The sequence below is a fragment of the Phocoena phocoena genome, chromosome 1, assembly GCF_963924675.1.
Source record: "Phocoena phocoena chromosome 1, mPhoPho1.1, whole genome shotgun sequence".
Lineage (NCBI taxonomy): Eukaryota > Metazoa > Chordata > Mammalia > Artiodactyla > Phocoenidae > Phocoena > Phocoena phocoena.
Window position 1 is genome coordinate 39,963,097 of NC_089219.1, and position 26,459 is coordinate 39,989,555.

The 26,459-nt window shown below is 45.3% G+C and overlaps 1 protein-coding gene across 1 annotated transcript in view; it reads right to left on the bottom strand.

Moving 5' to 3' along the window:
- Window positions 1-5,748: 5,748 nt before the first annotated feature.
- The window catches only part of AGBL4 (AGBL carboxypeptidase 4), a 1,274,144-nt gene continuing 1,253,433 nt past the window's right edge, over window positions 5,749-26,459 (bottom strand). Inside the window, exons 11-12 of the mRNA XM_065887781.1 lie at window positions 11,956-12,052; window positions 5,749-5,866 (exon numbers count right to left, since the gene is read on the bottom strand). Coding sequence (XP_065743853.1) covers window positions 5,749-5,866; window positions 11,956-12,052 — 215 coding nt within the window. The remainder of the gene's footprint in view (window positions 5,867-11,955; window positions 12,053-26,459) is intronic.

Consider the following 26,459-nt stretch of genomic DNA (forward strand, 5'->3'; position numbering starts at 1 on the left):
GTTAATGCTGCAGGGAATTCCTGAGTTTCAGCTAGCAGAGTGTATTGATATGATAACCTCACAGAGATGACCCTGGAGACGTTGTAGGGTCAAAAATAGCAGAGAAAGAGCCTCTTATAAATCTTACTAAGATTTGTTTGTTGTTATTTTAATAAAACTGGTATCTTGCAGAATGTCTACGCCCCTCTCTTTTTAGTCTTGTCAGTTCTGCCTCAATTCAGTCTAGGAGAACGTTGTGTCCAGCGCTGTCTTCTCACCGTTCTGAGCCCCCAACTTACAAAGACACTGATCCCTCTGTGTGACTGTCATTTTGCTTGATACTTCTCTCATTCCTGTCCTCGGGGGCGGGGGCAGCTTATACTTCTCTCTGCACTTCATTTGGGAGTAAGAAAAGCTTTCGCTTCAAGGAAAGGTGTTTCCAATCCTGGCAAGTTAAAGGTGGAGGCTGGGGAGAGAGTTCTACTCTATGCCAGGTATTTTAGAGATGTTCTTATATTTTGAAAACAGCTTTATTGAGGTATAATAGATATACAAAAACCTGTATATATTTAATGCTTACAATTTGACAAGTTTGGTCATAGGTAGATTAGGTATCTGCCTATGTTGCCATCACCATAGTCAAGGTAACAGACATATCCATCACCTCCAAACATTTCCTTGTTGTTTTTCTGCCTTTTGTTTGTTTTTTTGTTCTTGTTGTTATAAGAACACTTAACAGGAGATCTACCCTCTTAACAAATGTTCCAGTGCACAACACATTACTAACTAGAGGCGCTGTGTTGTACATAGATGTCATTGTATTTACTTTTCACAATAACTGTGGGAGGTAGGTATTATCATTCCCATTTTACAGATGTGGATCCTGAAGCTTAAAGAGGTTAAAGTCTTTGCCCAAAGGCATACAGCTAGTTAGTTAACGGAAGAGCTAGGATTCACATTTCAGTTTACCTGACTCTTTCAGCCCAGGCTGACCCTATTATGTTATAATATCTCCCCTGTTCTGTCTGTCCTGGTACCCCAGTGGCTGAGCTGAGCCATAAGGGAAACGACCTCTAATCTTGGTGCCCTTAAAGTGCTCGGGAGGCAGGACTCAAAGAAAACATCTGAACAAAAATTGAGGGACACAGTGGGCTCAGCTCACACACTGAGGAGGGAATGATACAACACTTGAACTAGATTAGCTTCCTGGGCTCAGTAACCCAGAAGGTGCCGGGATGGGCCCGGTAACAACTACCTTGCTGAGCTTCCAGGAATCCTGGAAGATCTAGAAGTTTTTGCATGTCAAGTGATAAATGAAACCCTACCCTGTTGGAGTGCCCAGTAGGGACTCAGACAGGTGTGTGGGAATGAGAGATGGGAAGAAGGTAGGGTTTCATCCGCAGGTGCTAACAAGTTCCTGAAATCTTGACACATACACCCAGCCTGGAAACTTACTTTCTACTTTTTTTTTTTTAAATGGCATCAGTACAGTTTAATAGAATATTGATTTATTGCAAGGTACAACGTACCGTGACATGCCATTCTTTTGTCTGTGTGAGCTCCATTAGTGCGGAGAGCAACTGTTGAATGTTTGCTCTTGTACCTTCATTTCTTCAAAATTCAATCTCTGATTCAGTTTTTTCATATACCTAGCAGTCAGACTGGGTCAGAGCAGGGTTACGTCAGTGAGCAACTGTTAGAAGCAACCATTACACATGAAGAGAGGGTCCAAGAGAAAGGAGGTGAAAACCTAGAAATTCCTCTAGGATTTGGATCAAGTAAGTATAACTAGCCAAACTCTGCAATACACTATGAAAGGATTTGGCCTGAGTTTTTCCTGTTTTGGCCTGATTTTACCTGGAAACTAACGGAGAAGGTCCCATGTAGGGTAGTGGGAAGGGAGCTGGGTTTGAATCCAGGATCTCACTAGCCATATGAATGCAAACAAAGTATTTTACCTTTAGGGGTCTTCATTTTCTCACCTGAGAAATGAGAAAATGATACTTATCACAAGAAGCCGTCAGGAGTATCAAATGAGGCAATGGATGTAAAGGCACCTGGCACAATGCCTGGCACACAGTAAATGTTCAAAAATATTTATGAATTGAATTGATGCTCTACAAATGCTAATCACTCAAGATTTCCAAGCTTGGCACTGCACTCACTACTTAGGAAAATGAGTTGGGGGCCTCTTAGGCAAGTTTCAGGTGTGTCATTGAATTACAGTGAAAGGACAAAAGCTCATCCTGTGCCCCTCCCCCATTCAGAGGCAACTGGGAGAGTAGCTGAAGGCCTCCTCCTGCTGCGGCAGAAGCAGCGGCAGCAAAGCAAACATCGTCAGAGGCAGGTGACCCAGCCTCTACTGTGGGCTTCAGCACGAAGGATCTGGGTGGCCTCCGGCTTGTGGCTTCTCTGCCACAGCTGTCTCTGAGCCTGTGGACTAATGCAGAGCAAAACTGACACTGTTTATGGAGATTTGTGTGAGAGCCAGGTAGAGGCCCAGCGTGTCCCTTCACTCTCCTCCCCTCCTTTTTGCATAATTGTCTCACTCTCCTTAGTACACTGGTTTGGTAGCCGGTTCTACCCACTGTGGTACTATCCCGAGAAGGAAGAGAGCAGACAAGAAGAGAGGCTACAGCGCCCCCTGCTGGGGCTGGGTGGGCTGGTAGCTTCTAGCCAGTTCACCTGCCGGCTTGGTGCTGTCCTCCATCTCAGTGCTGAAACTCTTCCCCTCTAACCTGAGACCATTAGGTATAACCTGGCCTCAGAAAGCTAGGGAGCTGCTGATCAGGCTGAGGCCACAGGGAAGTCCACTGGCAACCAATGTGGAGATGCAGACATCCCTTTTGCAAACACATCCTACAGTCTGCCTTATAGCCATGTATTTTTCCCTCATAAGGATTGCTGAATGTTAGCAGGGTCCATATTCTGTAATTCAGAGACACTTAATGTCACTTGTTTAGTGTTAAATGTTACTTTTTGTACTGTACACTCCATTGTGTACTGTACACTCCATTGTCTGACATCAGGAATGTAAGTCCCGTCTCATGTCATTTCTCTTCAGAGTTATAGAATAGGAGGTGATGCCACTGAGCATCCAGCATCCCCCTAGAGTTCCTTCAGATGCTCAGTCAGATTCTGCTTGCATACCTCTACTGTTGGGGAACTCAGTATCTCTCAACGGAGCCCATCCAATGGTCGACAACTCTATTCACTAGAAGGTTTTCCTCACGTTTGAGCTGAAATCTGTCTTACTGAGACTACCTCCCTGGATTTGGTTCTTACTTTTGGCGACATAGAACAAGTTTGCTTTTTTGAACAAAAAGAATGTCCAAGATGTTTTCTTCAACTTTTTAGAGATTGCGATCTTGCTTTCCTACCCCCGCTCCCTCTTATTTTTCATCTCAGGGATAAACAGCTCCAGTCTTCTCATCCGTTTCCAACGGGAAATGATTTGCAGACCCCTCACCATCCTGGCCACACTCCAAATAACAGCTATCATTTATTGAGCACATTTGCTGACATTTCCCACACCTAAGTTCATCAAACCCACATAACTACTGTAATGAGGTAGACATAATTATCACCATCTTACAGGAAACTAAGATTCAGAGAGGTTAAATAACTTACCCAAGATCACACAGATATTAAGAGACAGAACCAATGTTTGAATGCAGAATTAGAACCCAGAGTTGCCTGTCTCCACTAGTATGCCTGAGCTTAAAAAGCCTGTGATCTAATTAATCAACACAGTTTTTAAAAAGTGGGTCTGTAACTGAGGATATTCTATTGATAAAAAGTTGATGAAAATAAATGATTTTTTATGTCAATGAAGATTTGCTAAAATGGATATGTTTACTCCCAGTAAAATGTAGATTGGAAATGTACTATGTCATTATTTAATATGCAGTATAAATCTATAAAATGATCCACCAAAAATAAAGGAGGGCTTAGGGCTTCCCTGGTGGCGCAGTGGTTGAGAGTCCGCCTGCCGATGCAGGGGACACGGGTTCGTGCCCCGGTCCGGGAAGATCCCACATGCCGCGGAGCGGCTGGGCCCGTGAGCCATGGCCGCTGAGCCTGCGCGTCCGGAGCCTGTGCTCCGCAACGGGAGAGGCCACAGCAGTGAGAGGCCCGCGTACCGCCAAAAAAAAGAAAAAAAGGGGGGGCCTAAATATGGTCACGTTATGGAAGCAGTCTGACCAGGGAAAAGTAGATCTGGACTATCATCTCTGATTTTATGCGATCTGTCTCTATTTATGCCGTCTCAAGAGATGCTGTCGTTTCTGAAAGCTCTGCCACACTGTTGGCTCGTGCTGAGATGGTTGCATTCAAATAAACTCCCCAGGACTCTGCTGCACGAGCTGCTGGAAAGTCAAGCCTTGACTGTTCTTCCTTATCTTCACGACAGAGTCCCTGACAGCAAAGTGAGCGTTACACCGAATTGGGTCAACCGGCCGGTTCTTGAGGGAGTGAGAGACCTAGAAGGAAAGGTGCCAAGAACGCCCAGAGGAACAGAGGAGCTGCATAAAGCACTTTATTTGTGTTCTTCTGGGCAACAAGAACCCAGGGGAGAAGCTGTATATACAACGCAACATTTGTAGCCGACTAACATATGGTTCTTTGTTTTCATTTCTGAAAAGCAATAAGCAAAGGGAGCATAAGCTTTGCTCTCAATTTTTGCAACAAAGTTTGAGAATCTCCAACCCAAAACAAAAGAATGCTAAACTGAAGCTTTGTGCTAAAGGCCCTCCCTCCCTTGAGCCTCCCTGTCTCTCCCTATCTCCTAATCCTTATTTCCGGGAGGTCATTTTAATTAGCAGGCTGTCATGGTGATTCAGCCTGCTGCTGCTTCACAGACAGGCAGGGAGCCGACTCCCCCTGACCCATTCATCATGAAAGGCACTTTACTCCCTAGAAAAATGCACAATATTTTATCACCCCCACCTGCCTCAGAGTGCATCCTTTTGTCTTTTGCATCTCCTGTCCCTGGTGGTCTGCCTCCTCCCCCTTGTTGCAGATTTCCCATGTCCTTGTCTTCAGTGGTCAGGTTTGATCTCAGACACCAAGATCTAGAGATCTTAACCATGAGAGACCTTTTGGAATGTGTGTCTAGTACTTTTTGTTTTAGGAGCTAAAGATTCAATGAAACGACCCAGGTCATTGGGACATAGCTCTCAGAGCAGTTTTCTGAAGTTGCATGCTGGGGTTTAGGGGAGTCAGGGAGCATGCAGCTCATAAATTAACCGTATGTCTAAGACCATCGTGATCTCAAAAATTCTGTCCCATTGTTACCAACTGTGCATTTGTCTTCGCGTTGTATGTGTTGTTGCTATTGTTCTGGGTCAGCAAATGTGGACACTGCATTTCTAAAACCGAAAACAACTGTAGCCTAGTCTAAACGGTAAACATCTGGAGTAACTGCACAACTTAGAACAGTAAAGGGGCTGGAAAGCAGTGACCTGAGAAGGGACGTGTGGATTTTCTCTTCCTGTGAGGGTCTCTATGTTGTGGAAAATAGCATCTGTACTCATCTGGTTTGAATCTCCTATTTTGTTCCTAAGCCTGAAGGTGAAGGCTCACAATTGATTTTCCACTGGTAAAAGGGAAAATCGATGATGAAATTTCTCATGTTTTCCCTTCCCTTTCACTAGCTTATACATTATCTCACAGCCATTATCTTGGAAACTAGAGAAGGGTGATTAATTTCATGCCCCAGCAGAAAATGCATGCGCCTGCCACCACAAGACCACCCCGGACTCCACGTCCTTAAAAAGAGTTTGAAGGGTCTTTGTGGTTCACTGAGCTCTTCTTGCCCCCTTTGCTGTTGGGGTGGCTGCTGGCTGGGCCCCGCAGGAGTGGGCGCTTGTAGGGGGGACGTTCTTTCCTGCAAAGGGGGAGATAACAGAAAGAGAGAAGAAAGACAGCACATATACACTCTGTACTGCAATCATTTGTGTGCATGTCTATCTCCCCCCACTGGACTGTGACCTCCTAGGAGCAGTGGCCTTGACTTCTTTTCTGCATCCCAGGAACCCAGCCCAGGGCCTGGTTCAAAGCAGGCAGCATGACTCAATGGAATGACTGTTAGATGAATGGATGGATACGTTGTATCATTCTGGTTCTGGAGAAAACCTAACTGTCCTATAGTTACAAGTCTTCCACACTTCCGACTTGATTCTAACTCATTCTATCCATTTCACAACGGGATGGGCATGAACCCATAGAGGAATTGCAGCTTGGCAGATCCAGGGAGCTCATTCCCTTCATAACCATCATGGGCTCCAGAGTTCCCTTTATATTTCTCAGTATAGCCTAATTATGGCATTTCATGGTGGGTCTGTCTCCCCTACAATCTTGGGGGCTCTCTGAAGGCAGAGATGTGTCTAGTTCATCTCTGTATCCCAGCACCCAGCACCCAATGCAATACCTTTAACACTACTCTTCAGCAATTATTCACTGTCTGTTCTGCCCACACACTAGGCTATGAGCTTCTGATAGGCAGGGACCCAGTTTATCCAGTTTGCATTTTTCCTCATACGGGGCCTTGTTTGTGTGCTATGTTGTTGAGTAACAAATTGATGCGTCATTCATTCAAGCATTGGATTAAGATTTATTTGCAGCGGAAAGATTAGCCAATCCAGAAAGAACTGAACTGAATTCCCTGGTCAGCTATATGTGAGAGGTACGACCTTGAGCAAGTTGTTTAACTTCTCTGAGTTTCATTTACAAAACGAGGATAAAATATTCCAATCTTGGAGGGTGGTGTGAGGTTAAATGAGATAATATGAATAAACTCACCTAGCATCTTCCTTTGCCTACTATAACTTACAAAGGCATGGTGCTAGGTGCTAGGTGCTAGGTGCTAGGTGCTAGGTATGGTCCACTGTACTCTGGAGATGACAAAGTTGAGTCAGACGTTGATGCTGTCCTCAGGCTGCTTACAGTTTAGTAGAGGAGACAGTTATACAAAATAATTACACAAAATAATAAAGAACTACAATGCATGGAAGAAAATGGTAATGCCACAAATATGGGAATCTCTTGGGCTGTTTGATTTAGGATTCAAGATGTGACTTCTTATAACCCATGATGCTCTGACCCTGGAGTATCATTTTCCTTCATTGCCGATAAGTCACGAATAAGGTAAAGACAGAACAGGTGGCAGCACACAAAAGGGACACCTTGCCCTAATGTAGCTCCTCCACCAGGAAGCCTCACTGTCTAAAATTCCACACTCATGAGGGGCCTTGTTAACATAGGAAGGCCATCTAGCATGGGTGAGATACACCTAGATCTTAGTGCCCATCAACAGCCTGGAACATATGCTGGAACGTTGTTTGCAGGCGATGTGATCTTGAAGAAGTCCCTTTTTCCTCTAGCCTCTGTTTCTTCATTTCTAAAATAGTAGAGCCCATGTCCTTCCTGCATCATAGGCTCTGGTAAATGGGGTTGGGGAAGAGTTTTGCCAATTACAAGGTGCCATTCGTATGTCACTGAGAGTGTGGGTCTTCACACCCAAAGGAAGCATGGGAAATAAGTTGGGTTTGTTTCTTTGCGGGTGAAGCCCAGGTATGATCACAGGTGGGGCAGCCCCAGGCAGACGGTGTGCGTGGGGAGAGGGTGTGCAGTGGCTGGGGAGGGGTGTGAACGTGCAGAATGACTCTGGGGCCATCACAGAGCCAAAGAGCACCTGCAGCTCAAGATGGGGCACAGAGAGAGGCACTGGTAGGCAAGCATCTCACACCTGGGCCCCACAGAGATGCTCCTTTTCCTATCGTGCCCTCCAGACTCACCTCCTTTGGGAAGCTGACTCCCCAGAAAGTAAGCCTCTCTCTTCCAGAGGCTTCTGAAGCACTTTGTACCTAATCTCTTAGTACACCACTTTCTAGGGAGCTCTTTGCCCAGCTATTTTTCTCACGGGACTGTGGGTTGGATGCATTTGATTTTTCTTTACAATTCCTGAGTGGTATGGAGTAGATGCTTGAAGGTTGTTTGATGAATTGAATGAATTTTTAGTCCCATCTTTATCATCTCTATAGCCCTAAACATCCTGGCCTGTCATTGCCTTAGAATGTGTCTTTTCAGGTTCAGCTCCCTGCCTCTTACAACCTTTCCCTCAACCTGGAATGCCCTCTCTCCTCTTTCTGTTTCATCCATTGGAATTCTACATGTCCTTTGAAACCAAGTTCAAGCCCCACTTCGTCCATGAAGCCTTCCTGGGATACTCCTGCTGGCTGCCGAATGTTTGCCAGATGGTGTGGGAGAGTAATTTCTGATTGAGCCTCACTTTTCACTATAACACGAAGGGGTTGAAGTAGATGATTCTTAGGGGTTTCTTCAGTTCTACCATTTTATGAATCATATATTTAGGGCTTATTTAGGACCTACTCCCAGCTAGGCTCTGCACCTGGCACTAAGGATACAGGAGTGATAAAATAATTCCTCAAGGAGCAGCCCATCTAGTGGAGGAGCCAGACATGCAAAGATGTCACAACATGCAAAGATGCTGTGACAATACGCTATGGGACGTACCATGCACACGTATGTGCAAAATGCAGTTCGGGATCCAGCAGAGAGGAAGGAGCTCTACCTCAGGTGGAGAGCAAGGACAAAAACACAGAGATATGATGTCTGGACTGGGCTTTGAAAGATAAGTTGGCATTTGTCATCTACAGACAGTAAGGGAGAACATTCCAGAAAGAAGGAAAAGGATGAACATGGAGGTATGACTTGCTGACTGGGGTATAAAGTGGTAGAAAGCAGGTGGGGTGGAGAAGGTCCTCACAAGGGAAAGGTGTGTGCTAGGAGGCTGCATATGAAGTTTTAAATGTAGGCCAGGGCCTTGAACAGCCAGAAGATGAACTGAAATGGGGAGCCATGGACGGTGTTTTGAAAGAGGGCACAATCTGACAGGTAACTGAGCACATTTACACATTGCTCAGTATTGTCTGTTATCTTTGCATGTGTACATGCTTTCTCCTCTGTGAATCTGAGCTCCTGATGGGCAGAGGTTATCTATGTTCCCCCAGCATCCAGGGCAGGGCCTGCCACATGGCGGGCTCCAGTGTGATGCAGAGCTGATGATTCCCACTCCCATGCCCCGCACACATATCCAAACCCCAGCGTGGAGGCAGCCCACTGGCCCTGAGCCTGAGGCCACCTTACGCTTAGAGGCCCACCGTCCGTGCTGATGCTCTGTCTCCCCACAGAGGCTTACCTGGCCTGCTCATTTCCCCTGTCTAATTTGTATGCACCTCGATGGGGCATTTTGTGTCACTGTGGTCGAGATAAGCGCGGGGTCTCAGCTCTGGTCATCAACGCCATGTCCCTGAGCCTTCACTCTCAGGCCCACATCCTGGCCTCCCCAGGGACCTTCCCCGAAGGGTGGCACAGCACCCAGGGATGCTGACAGGCTCCTACCAGCACGTGGGTGGAAACTGACACAGTATAATTATCCGTAGAGATGAGAGAAAACAAAGATTAATTTTGAGTCAAAACATATAATTTTCCTTTAAAACCAGAACTGCTCTTTCATGTATGTTATTTGATGCTTGGGTGGAAAATAATACAAAAATTGGGAAGTATTCAAGTCCCACATCAGAGCCTTGTATCCTCCTGAGATTCATTTTCTCAAGAACTGCCGACCAGTTGAGAGCTAAGTCATATTCATAGTTTGATGAGGTAGAGATGTGGGGATGGAGAGAGTTTTTATTTTATTTTTCTTAGGCGAAGGGTGGGCACATTTACCACAAGTCCTCAAGGCTATGAACTTTGAGGAATGAGCTTTCCAGCTCTTCTCTAACAAGGGCTCCAAAGCTCAGGGAAATGAGGTCCCGTGAGCAGGGCTCTGAACTCCCCTGAATGCTTTAGACCCAGTTTCAGGGTCCTGCCTTCCCCATCTCAAAGGACTCTTCACTAACTGATGCTGAGAGCACCAGGCTGGGGATGGTGGGTCCTGGCTCTAGCCATGGCTGTGACCAATCTTGTCTGCTCCCTGGGCCTCAACACCTCATCTGCATGATGACGATGGCTACTCTCCCTGGATGTCAGCACCATTTTACAGACAGTGCAACATTCAAGAACCAAGTGGGAAAGGATCGGGATCATTTTATTCAGGCTGACAGAGGACCTGAAAGAGACAATCCCCAAATTAACTTGTAAATGAGATTCTAACAATTCTTTTGAGTTTTACAGAGCTTTAAATTTTTAAGAACATAACCAAGGACTTCTAAGGAGGAATTGAGCACCATTCTCTAGAGGTGAGCTCTTCAACGTCGGGGTCACGCCTTAACCATTTACTCGTTCAAGCACCCCGTCTACCCAGACACTTGGCACAAAGTGTTGTTTTTCCTAAGTGAGTGAATGAAGGGATGTATACATGCACGCATGCTCAGTACAGCCTAGGCACTGTGGGAGCACAGAGAAGAAACACAGATGCTTCTTCTGAAGACTAAGCCACCAGGACGGGGGGGGAACAACCTGAGACAAAGTATGAGTCAGAGCACATTGTGTTGCAGACTCCTTGTGGAGCTGGGACTCAAGAGGTGGAACTCCCGGCCTGATGGGACGTGGGTCCTGAGAGATCATCCAGCCCAACCAGAGAAGACCAGGGACTTGCCCCAGGCTGTGATGAGCTGTCTGGAAATCTGGGACTGCACCCCAGAAGCCAGAGGAGATGGAAATATTTATTGAGCACCTACTGGCGGCCAGGCACTACAGCACGCTTGTATCTAATTTTTAAAACCATCCTTTAGGTACCCACTTTAGGTAGGAGGAGAAAGGTTTCATGAGGCCAGGGAGCTTGCCTAACATCCCACAGCTAGCATGAACTTGAGACAGAATTTGAACCCACACTGAGGTGGAGCTTAGCTGGACTTCAGTCCAGCTTTAGAATCATAAACGCCTAGGATCAAATTCTGCCTCTGCCAAAATACCTTTGACCTCAGGCAATTCTCGTCACCTTTCTGAGCTTCCTTTTCCTCATTTGTAATATGAGGAATAAATTGTCTAGGAGGACTGAATAAGACCACATACAAAAAGTACTTTGCTCAATAAATAGTAGTGATTAACACTGTGTTTTGTTAATAACAGGTAGGGAGGAAGGTGCATCAGGGCAAAAGCCCTGAGACAGCAAAGCATTTGGGCAAGGTCAGTGGGAAGACTGGTCTGGCAGGAGCAGTAAGTTGGATATCGTCATGTCCTTCAAGGAAGCTGGACCACTAGGAGAGTAGGAGATGAGGTCAAGAGGTAGGACGGGGCCAGCACATTCCAGATGCCACTGGATGTCACTGCCCACATGCTCACTGGGCTCACCGCCAGCAGTCATGGGAACACCCAGCACTCTGGGCTCTGGTCCAGCCCTCAGGAAGGACACTCATCTCCTAACCTTCTTCACCAGCTCAAGAAGTTGGCCCCAGCAGAGGACCTGAGGGGAAACTTCTCAGGGATGTGTCTTCTCAGCCCTGAGCCTTTGCATCTTGACAGAAGGGGACTCTCATGTGCTCGGGGTACATACATGCCTGGCACTGTGCAGGGTGCTCTAACACACATCTCTTAATAATCTTCTAAGTGAGCACCACTGTCCCCACTTTACAGATGAGGAAATTGAAGGATCAGAGACCTTATGAGCCTAGATGACATAGGAGCTATTAGATAAAGTAGCATATGGAAACACCCAGACTAGCTTGGAACAGTGACTGGACTCAGCCTCCCAGCAACTTCCATCCCTGTCGGTTCCCATGTTAGACCCAGAAATGTGACCAACCCCTCACTGTCTGACCCCATAATTATACTTCAACTCAGGAAATGTGCTGTTAAGCCCTTCTGCTCCGTACACTCTCTGTGGCAGGGCCAATCATCTTTCCCGTGACACAGATGGGAAACCGAGGGACAGAGAGAGGCTAAGGGAAGCTGCCGCTAACAAGAAGCCAGTTAAGCAGGGTGCAAGCCCCCGCTGCTCTGCTCAGCACTTACCGCAGGCTTGGCATGGGGATCGTCACTTTCTCGACCATGGGGTTCAGCCGGTAATAATCCAGAAACGTTCTTGCCACGTTCCGCCCCAGCTTCATATCTGCAAGGGTGGGTGTTAAGGAGCAACTCTGGGCTAGTAAGAAAAGTGAGAACAGTCACAAGACAGTATCACCACTCACTATTCTAAGTGCTGTATGTACTGTCTTTTTGGATTTTCACGAAACCTTAAATATTATTGATAGATACTATTATTTTCCTCATTTTCCAGATGAGGAAACTGAGATGTGGAGAAGTCCAATAATTTGCCCAAGGTCACAGAACCGGGAAGGAGAGGAGCCAGGATATGGGTCTAGGTAGTCTTACCCCGAAGCCTGTGTTCAGAGCTTTTAGAACCTACTGCATCCCTTTGGGAATCATTGGGCTTCCATGGTCTGCCTTCAGTGGCTTGGGGTGGAGGCAGATAAGCAAGACCCGAGGGCAAGAGACCCTTTGTTACATATAGACCAGTGCCTACTTGACCCCGGGGATTAGTCGTCTACTTTGGTAACCTTGGGGACAACGATAAAACCCTCTCATCCTAAACAGTATCCCTGTTCCACCTTGAAATCTACCCATTACGAATCCTTAGGGTAAGCGTTTGTGACCTGTTAAAGTACAAACTCCCTGGGGAGGGGAAAAGGGTCAATTCCATATTGACCATTAACATTTTAGTATAAATTAGCACAGCAATCACCTATTCAACAACATGGAGCGTATGCTCTGTGCATTATCTGTCATAACTCTGGGGCTTCACGTGAGCTGTTTCCTCTCCCTGAAGTGCCTTCCCCTTCCCTTTGGCTAATTTTTAACTATCAATTCTCCAGTTAGGTGATGTCTCTTTAGTAAAGCCTCCCACAGTACTCCTCTCCCAGGTCTATGATTGGTGCCCTTGCCCCCTACTTCCGTGGCTTCTGAACTGACTTCATTCAAAGCACTTATCTTTTATCTCATATCTCTCAGCTCTGAACATCCAAGCCATCACCAACTCTTACCCAAGGGACCTCCTATCTCTTCAGTTTCTCCACTTTTCTCCAGGTCCCTGCTGTTCCCCTAGAAAAGGCCAGCACCATCTTTTCCTTGAATTGCTGTCATCCGGTCCTAATGGCCTTTCTGCCATAAGAGTGCCTGCCTCTACTCCATTTTCTATAACTTTGCTAGTGGGGGTGGGTTGGGAGGGTAGTTATTCTAAAACGCAGATCTGACTACGCCACCCAGCTGAGTAAAACCCTTCGGTGGCTCCCAGTTGCCTGTAAAGTTCAAAGTTTGGAACTTGATCTACCGGGTCCTTTGTAGTTAGGTCTCAGCTTTGTGCCTGTTGCCTCCCACCTTCCACCCCTCGACCTTCACGCTCCAGTGATACTGAATTTCTTCTACCTCCAGACCTTTGTCCATTCCATTCCATCTTCCCAGACCACTCTCCCCTCTGCCCACGGGCCTTACAGGGCAGACTCCTTCTCAGCTTCCAGACACCTCAGTTTAGTTGCCCCTTCACTGGGTACCACTCAGCCACCATTCTACCCAGGCTCATGGAGGTGGGCTAGCATCTGTGGAACAGTTGAGTGAGTTCTCACCACTCTCTTCAGGACATCTCCAAGGTGGGATTGGATGTGGCCCAGGACATGAACACCAGCATTTATGTAATGCCTGGCACCACACGGGCACTTTGCTTACATATGCATTTTAAAAAACCCAGGGAGGAAGGCATTTTTATCTCCCCTTTGCTCTGGGAGGTTAAGAAACTTGTCCAAAGCTATATAACTGGAAATGGTAGAGTCAAGACTCCAATTTGGGAGTGTCTGACTCCAGAACCGTGAGCTTTCCACCACTCTGGGCTGTTTCCCAACTTGAAGGCACCTTTTCTGTCAAGGGCTGAGTCATCCCAGGCCAGTGCCTGGTGGGAGAAGGAGAAACACCAGACGAGTTGTTTAAGAAAATGAGACGTGCCGCAGGCTTGCTGTGCTCTGGGGCTGCCACCTGCTTTCTTCCTCTGGTTGTGACCGACCTTCTCTGTCCCCTCCTTTAAAAAGTTCACAAGCTGGTGTCAGGCATGGGCTCTCAGACCAGCAGACCCTAGAGGCAGTCTCATCACCAGGGCCTGCAGAAGTGGCTGGCTGCTCCAACCTAGCCAGGCTCCAGCTGGCTTGGGATGACCAAATCACCATTGCGTGTGTCAACAGTAAGAGCTGCAGGGCTTCCCTGGTGGCACAGTGGTTAAGAGTCCACCTGCCAATGCAGGAGACACGGGTTCGAGCGCTGGTCCGGAAAGATCCCACATGCTGTGGAGCAACTAAGCCCGTGCGCTACAACTACTGAGCCTGTGCTCTAGAGTCCGTGAGCCGCAACTACTGAAGCCCACGTGCCACAGCTACTGATCCCGTGCACCTAGAGCCTGTGCTCTGCAACAAGAGAAGCCACCGCAATGAGAAGCCCATGTGCCACAATGAAGAGGAGCCCCCGCTCACCGCAACTAGAGAAAGCCCGCGCACAGCAACGAAGACCCAGTGCAGCCAAAACTAAACAAACAAACAAACAAACAAAACGGTAAGAGCAACAGGGGCAGAGAGGAAGGGAGAGGTTCCTGTGGACGGGGCTGAAAGATTGTAGTAGAAGTTTTGGGATCAAATGTACCTAATTTGAATCCGAATCCCGGCTCGGCCACATGCTGTGTGGGGCAGATTGTACTTTCCAAAGATGTCTGCAACAATGTCTCCCATCTCACCTGTTATTCTATGATGTGACCTTGACACTCCCTCCACTGAGAGGTGGCATCTATATCCCCTCTCTCTGAAGCTGAGTGGGCTTTGTGACTCACTTGCCACCAAAGGAATGGCAGAAGTGACAGTGTGGGACTTCTGAGGAGAGGCCAGAAAAGCAGATATAACTTGCACCTTTCCTGCTCGAATGTTCCAGCTGGGGCCCTGAACTGCTAGGCAAGCTGTCTGACTGCCCTGAGGCCAGCATGCTGTGAGGAAGCCCAAACTAGCCTATGGAGGGGCTGCAGGGAGAGGCCCTGAGACTTTGTGGAGAGATTACTTTAGAGAGAGGTTCCTGGCCAGCCCGCAGCAGCTCCTACAGCACACTACAGCTCCAGCTCCAGCTCCAGCCACTGTCTCACTGCCACTGCATCAAAGATGCCAAGTTAAGAGTACTCAGGGGAGCCCTTCCCACAGAAAACAAGAGAGAATAGCTGTGGTTTTAAACACTAAGTTTGGGGGAGATTTGTTACGCAGCAGAGGAGAACTGAAACACAGCGTGGCCTTGCAGAGGCTTTCCCATCTCCCTGAGCCCTCATTTCCTCACCTGTAAAATGTGAATAACAATGCCTGCCTCATAGGATTATGGTGGTGAGGTATGTCACTAGCATGTGGGCGCTGACTAAGTAAGTGCATGAATGGGGCCAGAGGGAAGCCTGAACCCTTCCTCCTGACCTGCAGTGAACGCCAGACTCGCCCAGACTGGAAGCAAGCCTAGGAGATCTCCTTGGTACTCAATACTCCTGGGCTCTACAAGGTGGAGGAGTTGGGCTGTTGCAGTAAAATGTCCCTCAGTGAGGTGTTTATCATTTTAGCAAGCTCTGTTTAAAAGACAGTGTTTTAAAGGTGGGAATTGTCAGGGACAACCCTCTTCCTCTTTCCAATAGTATTACCTATTTCCTGAGCCCTGAGAGCCTCACTCCAGATTATTTACTGCACTGGCCCTGCTGGAGTCAAGAAATGAGACGTGGGTGACAGGAGTGAAGAGACTGACTGAACATTTTCAATTAAAACAAGCTGTCTTTGAACAAAGATTTAAGATCTAGGCAAGGAGAAAGCAATAGCTCTCTTGGCTGGAACCTTTTCTGATATACTGCAGAAATAAGAGAGAAAAAAAATGGGGTGAAAACTCCCAACTCTTCATTGCCAACAAAAACCTCAGAACGGCCTGTAAATTCAAAATGTCATCCTCCTCAGATTCTTCTGTAGCTCCCGATGGGCTTCTCGCAGAGGGCAGGAACAGGCAGCAGGTGGGATCAGGACCCTTGAATCAGAGAAGCAGGAGGGTTTGTCTGGGGTTGTCTGAAACTCAGACTGACTTGGTGACTTCTGCCCAGAGCTGTTTTAAAGTAAAAGGTGGGCGTCAATAGCTCCAGCACTTGGTGGGACGCTTTAACAGGCAATGAGGGCTGGGATATTCTCATTCATTCATTCACTTGTTCATTCATTCTAACATTCTGGGGGCTCCTCCCATGTGTGTACTGGCATGAAGAAGGGCAGAGATTGAGCTTAAAGAAGAATTAGACAAATTCTGTTTACAGTCTAGAAGAGGAAACTCACATGTCCCAACTAACTCTACCAGCAAACAGGCTGTTGCATTCTCACCTATACAAAAGCAGCTACCATTTTTTTTTCCTAGCATACCCTGGGCACCGTACAGTTTACTTATTTACTGTCGATAACCCCCACCACATCCCTGCAAGGCCAAAGCACAATTCGACACATATTTAACAGGAAACTGAAAAAAGAAGAGTTTGCATAATTGACCCAGAGCCTTGTGCCTCAAAAGTGATAGAGGTGGCATATGAACCTGTGTCTTTTATTTATTTATTTTAACAATCTTTATTGGAGTATAATTGCTTTACAATGGTGTGTTAGTTTCTGCTTTATAAAAAAGTGAATCAGCTATACAGACACATATATCCCCATATCTCCTCCCTCTTGCATCTCCCTCCTACCCTCCCTATCCCACCTCTAGGTGGACACAAAGCACCGAGCTGATCTCCCTGTGCTATGCGGCTGTTTCCCACTAGCTATCTATTTTACATTTGGTAGTGTATATATGTCCATGCCACTCTCTCACTTTCTCCCAGCTTACCCTTCCCCCTCCACATGTCCTCAAGTCCATTCTCTACATCTGCATCTTTATTTCTGTCCCGCCCCTAGGTTCTTCAGAACCAATTTCTTTTTTTTTTTAGATTCCATATATATGTTAGCATACAGTACATGTTTTTCTCTTTCTGACTTACTTCACTCTGTATGACAGGCTCTAGGTCCATCCGCCTCACTAGAAAAAACTCAATTTCATTTCTTTTTATGGCTGAGTAATATTCCATTGTATATATGTGCCACAACTTCTCTATCCATTCATCTGTCGATGCACACTTAGGTTGCTTCCATGTCCTGGCTATTGTAAATAGAGCTGCAATGAACATTGTGGTACATGACTTTTTGAATTATGGTTTTCTCAGGGTACACACCTAGATGTGGAATTGCTGGGTCATATGGTAGTTCTATTTTTAGTTTTTTACGGAATCTCCATACTGTTCTGCATAGTGGCTGTATCAATTTACATTCCCACCAAAAGTGCAAGAGGGTTCCCTTTTCTCCACACCCTCTCCCATAGTTATTGTTTGTAGATTTTTTGATGATGGCCATTCTGACGGGTGTGTGGTGATACCTCATTGTAGTTTTGATTTGCATTTCTCTAACGATCAGTGATGTTGAGCATCCTTTCATGTGTTTGTTGGCAATCTGTATATCTTTGGAGAAATGTCTATTTAGGTCTTCTGCCCATTTATGGATTGGGTTGTTTGCTTTTTTGATATTAAGCTTCATGAACTGCTTGTAAATTTTGGAGATTAATCCTTTGTCAGTTGCTTCATTTGCAAATATTTTCTCCCATTCTGAGGGTTGGCTTGTTTATTTTTTCCTTTGCTGTGCAAAAGCTTTTAAGTTTCATTAGGTCCCTTTGTTTATTTTTGGTTTTATTTCTGTTTTTCTAGGAGGTGGGCCAAAAAGGATCTTGCTGTGATTTATGTCATAGAATATTCTGCCTATGATTTCCTCTAAGAGTTTTATAGTGTCTGGCCTTACATTTAGGTCTTTAATCCATATTGAGTTTATTTTTGTGTATAGTGTTAGGGAGTGTTCTAATTTCATTCTTTTACATGCAGCTGTCCAGGTTTCCATGCACCACTTATTGAAGAGGCTGTCTTTGCTCCATTGTATATTCTTGCCTCCTTAATCAAAAATAAAGTGACCATATGTGCATGGGTTTATCTCTGTGCTTTCTATCCTGTTCTATTGATCTATATTTCTGTTTTTGTGCCAGTTCCATACTGTCTTGATTACTGTAGCTTTGTAGTATAGTCTGAAGTCAGGGAGTCTGATTCCTCAGCTCCGTTTTTCTTTCTTGAGATTGCTTTGGCTATTCGGGGTCTTTTGTGTTTACAAAGAAATTGTGAAAAAATTTTTTCTAGTCCTGTGAAAAGTGCCAGTGGTAGTTTGATAGGGATTGCATTGAATCTGTAGATTGCTTTGGGGAGTACACTCATTTTCACAATGTTGATTCTTCCAATCCAAGAAAATGGTATATCTCTCCATCTGTTTGTATTGTCTTTAATTTCTTTCATCAGTGTCTTATAGCTTTCTGCATACAGGTCTTTTGTCTCCTTAGGTAGGTTTATTCCTGGGTATTTTATTCTTTTTGTTGCAATGGTAAATGGAAGGGTTTCCTTAATTTCTCTTTCAGAGTTTTCATCATTAGTGTATAGGAATGCAAGAGATTTCTGTGCATTAATTTTGTATCCTGCTACTTTTCCAAATTCATTGGTTAGCTCTAGTATTTTTTTGGTAGTATCTTTAGAATTCTCTATGTATAGTATCATGTCATCTGCAAACAGTGACAGCTTTAATTCTTCTTTTCCAATTTGTATTCCTTTTATTTCTTTTTCTTCTCTGATTGCTGTGGCTAAACTTCCAAAACTATGTTGAATACTACTGGTGAGAGTGTACAACCTTGTCTTGCTCCTGATTTTAGAGGAAATGGTTTCAGTTTTTCACCATTGAGAACAATGTTGGCTGTGGGTTTGTCATATATTGCCTTTATTATGTTGAGGTAAGTTCCCTCTATGCCTACTTGCTGGAGGGTTTTTATCATAAATGGGTGTTGAATTTTGTCAAAAGATTTTTCTGCATCTGTTGAGATAATCATATGGTTTTTATAGTTCAGTTTTTTAATATGGTGTATCACACTGATTGATTTACTTATATTGAAGAATCCTTGCATTCCTGGGATAAATCCCACTTGATCATGTTGTATGATCCTTTTAATGTGCTGTTGGATTCTGTTTGCTAGTATTTTGGTTAGGATTTTTGCACCTATGTTCATCATTGGTATTGGCCTGTAGTTTTCTTTCTTTGTGGCATCTTTGTCTGGTTTTGGTATCAGGGTGATGGTGGCCACATATAATGAGTTTGGGAGTGCTCCTCCCTCTGGTATATTTTGGAAGAGTTTGAGAGGAATAGGTGTTAGCTCTTCTCTAAATCTTTGATAGAATTCGCCTGTGAAGCCATCTGGTTCTGGGCTTTTGCTTGTTGGAAGATTTTTAAACACAGTTTCAATTTGAGTGCTTGTGATTGGTCTGTTTGTATTTTCTATTTCTTCCTGGTTCAGCCACAGAAGGTTGTGCTTTTTTAAGAATTCATCCATTTCTTCCAGGTTGTCCATTTTATTGGCATATAGTTGCTTGTAGTAATCTCTCATGATCCTTTGTATTTCTGCAGTGTCAGTTGTTACTTCTCCTTTTTCATTTCTAATTCTATTAATTTGAGTCTTCTCTCTTTTTTTCTTGATGAGTCTGGCTAATGTTTTATCAATTTTGTTTATCTTCTCAAAGAACCAGCTTTTAGTTTTATTGATATTTGCTATCATTTCCTTCATTTCTTTTTCATTTGTTTCTGATATGATCTTTATGATTTCATCCCTACTGCTAACTTTGGGGTTTTTTTGTTCTTCTTTCTCTAATTGCTTTAGGTGTAAGGTTAGGTTGTTTATTTGAGATGTTTCTTGTTTCTTGAGGTAGGATTGTATTGCTATAAACTTCCCTCTTAGAACTGCTTTTGCTGCATCCCTTAGGTTTTGGGTTGTTGTGTTTTCATTGTCATTTATTTCTAGGTATTTTTTGATTCCTTCTTTGATTTCTTCAGTGATCTGTTGGTTAATTAGTACTGTGTTGTTTAGCCTCCATGTGTTTGTATTTCTTACAGATTTTTTCCTGTAATTGTTATCTCGTCTCATAGTGATGTGATCGGAAAAGATACTTGATACGATTTCAATTTTCTTAAATTTACCAAGGCTTGATTTGTGAGCCAAGATATTATCTATCCTGGAGAATGTTCTATGAGCACTTGAGAAGAAAGTGTATTCTGTTGTTTTTGGATGACATGTCCTATAAATATTAAGTCCATTTTGTTTAATGTATCAGTTAAAGCTTGTGTTCCCTTATTTATTTTCATGTTGGATGATCTGTCCATTGGTGAAAGTGGGGTGTTAAAGTTCCCTACTATGATTGTGTAACTGTTGATTTCCCCTTTTATGGCTGTTAGCATTTGTCTTATGTATTTAGGTGCTCCTATGTTGGATGCATAAATATTTACAATTGTTATATCTTCTTCTTGGATTGATCCCTTGATCATTATGTAGTGTCCTTCTTTGTCTCTTGTAATAGTCTTTATTTTAAAGTCTATTTTGTCTGCTATGAGAATTGCTACTCCTGCTTTCTGTTGATTTCCATTTGCATGGAATATTTTACTCTATCCCCACACTTTCAGTCTGTATATGTCTCTAGGTCTGAAGTGGGTCTTTTGTAGACAGCATATATAGCAATCTTGTTTTGTATCCATTCAGTCAGTCTACGTCTTTTTTTTTTTTTTTTTTTGCAGTACTCGGGCCTCTCACTGTTGTGGCCTCTCCCGTTGCACAGCACAGGCTCTGGATGCGCAAGCTCAGCAGCCATGGCTCATGGGCTTAGTTGCCCCATGGCATGTGGGATCCTCCCAGACTGGGGCACGAACCTGCGTCCCCTGCATCGGCAGGCAGACTCTCAACCACTGTGCCACCAGGGAAGCCCAGGCTATGTCTTTTGGTTGGAGCATTTAATCTATTTACATTTAAGGTAAATAACAATATGTATGTTCCTATTACCATTTTCTAAATTGTTGTCGGTTTGTTATTGTAGGTCTTTTCCATCTCTTGTGTTTCCTGCCTAGAGTAGTTCCTTTAGTATTTGTTGTAAAGCTGGTTTGGTGATGCTGAATTCTCTTAGCTTTTGCTTGTCTGTAAAGGTTTTAATTTCTCTGTTGAATCTGAATGTGATCCTTGCTGGGTAGAGTAGTCTTCCTTGTAGGTTTTCCCTTTCGTCACTTTAAATATGTCCTGCCACTCCCTTGTGGCTTGCAGAGTTTCTGTTGAAAGATCAGCTGTTAACCTTATGGGGATTCCCTTGTGTGTTATTTGTTGTTTTTCCCTTGCTGCTTTTAATATGTTTTCTTTGTATTGAATTTTTGACAGTTTGATTAATATGTGTCTTGGCGTGTTTCTCCTTGGATTTATCCTGTATGGGACTCTCTGTGCTTCGTGGATTTCACTGACTATTTCCTTTCCCATATTAGGGAAATTTTCAACTATAATCTCTTCAAATATTTTCTCAGTCCCTTTCTTTTTCTCTTCTTCTTCTGGGACCCCTATAATTTGAATGTTGGTGCATTTCATGTTGTTCCAGAGGTCTCTGAGACTGTCCTCAATTCTTTTCATTCTTTTTTCTTTATTCTTCTCTGCAGTAGTTATTTCCATTATTTTATGTTCCAGGTCACTTATCCATTTCTCTGCCTCAGTTATTCTGCTATTGATTCCTTCTAGAGAATTTTAAATTTCACTTATTGTGTTGTTCATCATTGTTTGTTTGCTCTTTAGTTCTTCTAGGTCCTTTTTAAACGTTTCTTGTATTTTCTCCATTCTATTTCCAAGATTTTGGATCATCTTTACTATCATTATTCTGAGTTCTTTTTCAGGTAGACTCCCTATTTCCTCTCATTTGTTTGGTCTGGTGGGTTTTTACCTTGCTCCTTCATCTGCTGTGCGTTTCTCTGTCTTCTCATTTTGCTTAACTTACTGTGTTTGGGGTCTCCTTTTTGCAGGCTGCAGGTTCATAGTTCCCGTTGTTTTTGGTGTCTGTTCCCAGTGGCTAAGGTTGGTTCAGTGGGTTGTGTAGGCTTCCTGGTGGAGGGGACTGGTGTCTGTGTTCTGGTGGATGAGGCTGGATCTTGTCTTTCTGGTGGGCAGGACCGCATCTAGTGGCCTGTTTTGGGGTGTCTGTGACCTTATTATAATTTTAGGAAGCCTCTCTGTTAATGGGTGGGGTTGTGTTCCTGTGTTGCTAGTTGTTTGGCATAGGGTGTCCAGCACTGTAGCTTGCTGGTCGATGAGTGGAGCTGGGTCTTTGCACTGAGATGGAGATCTGTGAGAGAGCCATTCGATATTACGTAGAGCCAGGAGTTCTCTGGTGGACCAATGTCCTGAACTTGGCTCTTCCACCTCAGAGGCACAGACCTGACACCTGGTTGGAGCACCATGACCCTGTCAGCCACATGGCTGAGGGTCCTTATCTCAAAATTCTGTCTGGCCCTCCCAGGTCTCACAGCAGGGGTGGAGCAGGGCTCTGAGGTTACTCTCTTCTGGAGTTTTATTATTCTGAGTTCATATGGTATTATTTGGAGAAATCAGGGTACTTAGTGAAAAGCAAGTTTGAGGGCGTGCCAGGGACCTGTGCTTATTTGTTGCTGGGTGCTGCTTAATTACTGGAGAGTTCCTGTTGAGGATTTTTACCCCTCTTTGAGTCCAGGCCTGTCTGAAGCAAGGTCCTGGAGTAACACCCCACTGTGTACGGCAGGCAGGACATGGCGGCAGTTTTCACTCTCAGGGGGAAGGGCAACCTGAGTGCCTTTTAACACCATGCATGCTTTCTCTTTCTCTCTCTCTTCTCTTCTTAAATTCAGACACTAAATTCTGTGGACATGTTGGAGATTTAATTTCAAATGGAGGAATTTTGAAAGGCTTCATGGAAGTGGGTATATAGTCAAGATTTGACAGACAAAGACAAATCTGAAAGAGGGAGGAAGAGAGAGATTAGCATCAGTAGAAGTGGGGAGTGGGCCTGAGGCCCGTGATCCTGGGCCAGAAATAAGACAGAGAAGGGCCCGTGGACCAAGGGAGCTAAAGTGTAGAGGGGCAGGTGGGGCTGCAATGCTAGGGTGGCGTCAGATTAGCGAAGGCTCTGAATGTCAAATTATGGAATTTAAACTTGTATTCTGTTGGCAATAAAAACCAGGGCCTATCTATGGTTGTATTTATCATCTGTTCACTCAATATGTTTTATTGATCATCTAGTATGTTCAAGTTCTCTAGAAGGCGCAGGGTATATACTGTGGTTAAAATCCAAAAACTAAAAACCAAAAACCAACCAACCAAACATAAAACAACTAACCAAGACAAGGATTTTTAAATCCAGAAGCAGAAACGGTAACAAAGTAATGCAAAAACACTGAATAAATACATAACTGCAATTTTAATAGTGCTAGGAAGAAAATGCACAGAGTCTGTACCTGAGGGCAATGGGGTACTGCCTTAGAGAGGGGGTGTGAGCAGGCATCTGTGAACTGAGAGTGGGCAGTGGGTACAGAAGCATCTAGGAAGAAGGAAACGTGTGTGGGAAGGGTCCTTGGGTGGGACAGACAGGCTGAAAGAGGGCTGGTGTGGAAGGAGAGGCAAGGGTTAGATCACGTGGCACATTATTCTGGGTCACCTTCAGGACTCTGGATTTTCTAAGTGAATGGGAAGCATCTAAGAGAATGAAGAATTTTAAGCAGGAAAATGAGATGGTCTGATTTATAGTTTTAAAAGGTCAGGTCATTGCTTTGCTAAAAATAGGAAAGCAAGAGTGGAAGCAGGCGAGCCAGACAGGAGAATACAGCGATGGTCCAGGGGAAAGATGGGGCCCTGGGCCAGGATGGAGGCAGTAGAGATGGGAAGATATGTCGTGGGGGGAAGAACTGGCAGGATCTGCTGACAGGCTGGATGTGGGGCTTGAGAGAGAGGAAGGAAGGAAGGGTGACTCCGCGTACTTAGCCCAGGTAGCTGGGTGAATGGGGGTGCTGTGCTCTGGAATGTGGAAGACTGAGGGAGGAAAGGCTCAGGGGAGAGTTTAGGGGTTCAGCTTGAGTTCAAGATGCCTGTGAGATGTTGGGCACCCAGGTCCTCAATCAGAAATAGGAAGATATCAATAATGGAAATGGTTTCTGAACCACCACCTCTCTAGGATTATTCACGCCATAAACTTTTGCTCCCTGCATGGCCTGTTCCCTTCTGCTCCCTCTCCATCTTCTTGCCCCTGGCTCTCAGAGGGCATCCACGGGCCCTGGGAGAATGGCAGTGACTGCAGGACCCTCTGTTCTCTTATCTCAGGACCTCAGGCCTGGTGCATTGAATGAGCCCATAAATGGGAATCAAGAGACCAACCTGGTTTCAATCGGTAACTTTCCGTGTGATCTTGGCCATATCCTTTCTCTGGCCTTAACTTCTCTGTGGGTAACATGTATAGTCTCTCAAGTTCTTTCCAGCGTTAACATGGTATGTTAAAGCAAAGGCCTCAACATCCCCGTTCTTTCATTCAACAAATATTTATCGAGAACCTACTCTGTGCCAAGTTATTCGGGTGCTTAGCACAGTGAACGAAACTGACCAAGATCCCTGTCTTCATGAAGCTTACATTCTAGCTACTGGAGATGAACTGCTAATCCAGTACACTCGTACATTACTGAGATGCCAGACAGTGATGTATGCTATGAAGCAGGTAAGGAAAAGAGCAAGGGGAGTGCTGGGGGGCAGGCAGCAGATCGCAGCAGAAAGTAGAGTGGTCAGAGGAGTCCTCATTGATAAAGTGGGGCTTCAGTGGGCTTGGAGGAGGCGGGGCATCTGGGCAGCATCGAGCATGAGTGACCCTCCTCATCTGAAACAGGACCTCTGACCAGTCACTTCATAACTGATCTCCTGCTAAGTCCAGCCCAATCCCACCACTGGGGATAACAGTCAGCCTCCAGGGTGGGATTGAGGAACACCTCCTTCTTGGCACGTGGCAGTTTCCTGACCGACTGAAGCTCCCCCTCACCTCCCAGAGCAAAGCCAGAAGGGACGCATCTCATACCCATCCTCCCGCCTGGCCTGTGGCCTCCCTTCCCCAGGCCCTCATGTCTGAAGCCAGCTCCACACCTCTCACTCCCTGCAGCTCCTCCAGAACCACTGCTGAGCACTCCTGGCCTCCCTGTCCTGCAGAGAGCTGAGGTCCGGCCCCGCTCAGCAGATACCATATTTCGCTTCCTCTCTCCCCACAGACGTGTGCTGCAGGCAGGTCTGATTGCTCTCCCCATATTTTTAAAGTCTTTATTGAATTTGTTACAATATTGCTTCTGTTTTCGGTTTTGGTTTTTTGGCCCCGAGGCATGTGGGATCTTAGCTCCCCGATCAGGGATTGAACCTGCCCCCCCTGCATTGCAAGGCGAAGTCTTAACCACTGGACTGCCAGGGAAGTCCCGCTATCCCCGTTTTGCAGATGAAAAATCAGAAGGGACTTGTCCAATGAGGCTCACCAGATACTGGCGCACAGAGGATTGAAGCCCATTCATTCGTTCATTCATTCACTCATTCATCATTCACAGAATCACGATGTGCCGGACACCATTCTAGGACCTAGGATACAATGACAAGAAAAACAGACACAGTCCCTGTCCTCATGAAGGTCTTTCCTTGCCATCATCATGCCTCCAAATACGAAAATTTAACTCCTACCTGCTCCCTGCAGGGAAGCCCCCACCTAGAATTCTTTCTCTTCTTACACTCTACTCACGCCAGCAAAAGATGATTACCATTAAAGGGGACTAATAAATTCTGCAGAGGAGTCGCCAAGGAAAAGTGATTTCTCTTTGGTAAGGCTGACAGCGCTGCTGGAATGTTGAGAGGCAACTGCCCAGGAGCCTCTAGGTAAAGGCAGAAGAACAGTGGGATACGAAGGATCTTTTGTCTCTGCCTGCCTCACCCATCCTCCCATGCGGTCAGACAGGTGCATGACTAAGCAGATGAATCTGTCTCTTGAGTGCGGCGCAGAGGCTGCAGATATAATCGCAGAGTCCTCTCCAATGCCATGCAAGTCCTGAGGCACCCCTGAGGTAAGGAGGCCATGAATGGGAGAGAAAGACAGAGAGACACAGCAGGAGGGAGGAAGAGACAGGGAGAGACAGGCAGGGGCAGAGACCAACAGAGAGTGATGCAAGCAGACAGGAAGATACAGGGAGAAACGCGTCAGGATGGAGTGCAAAGATGGGGGTCGAGAGAAACTCAAACTTGAAAACTGGAGAGAAAGGAATGAGGGGCAGACACAGAAACCTACGAAGTGGATGACAGAGAGGGAGAGAGAATCAGACTGAGAGAGAGAGACAGACAGAAGGAGTGAGAGAGAGAGAGAGAGACACAGAGAGGGAGAGGGAAAGGGAGAGAAACATGCAACTGTAGACAACAGGGAGGGTGATGGGGGGAGGGAAAGGGAGAAAGGCAGAGGATGAGAGAGAAAGAGACAAAAGGAAAGAAACAGGGAAACACAGGCA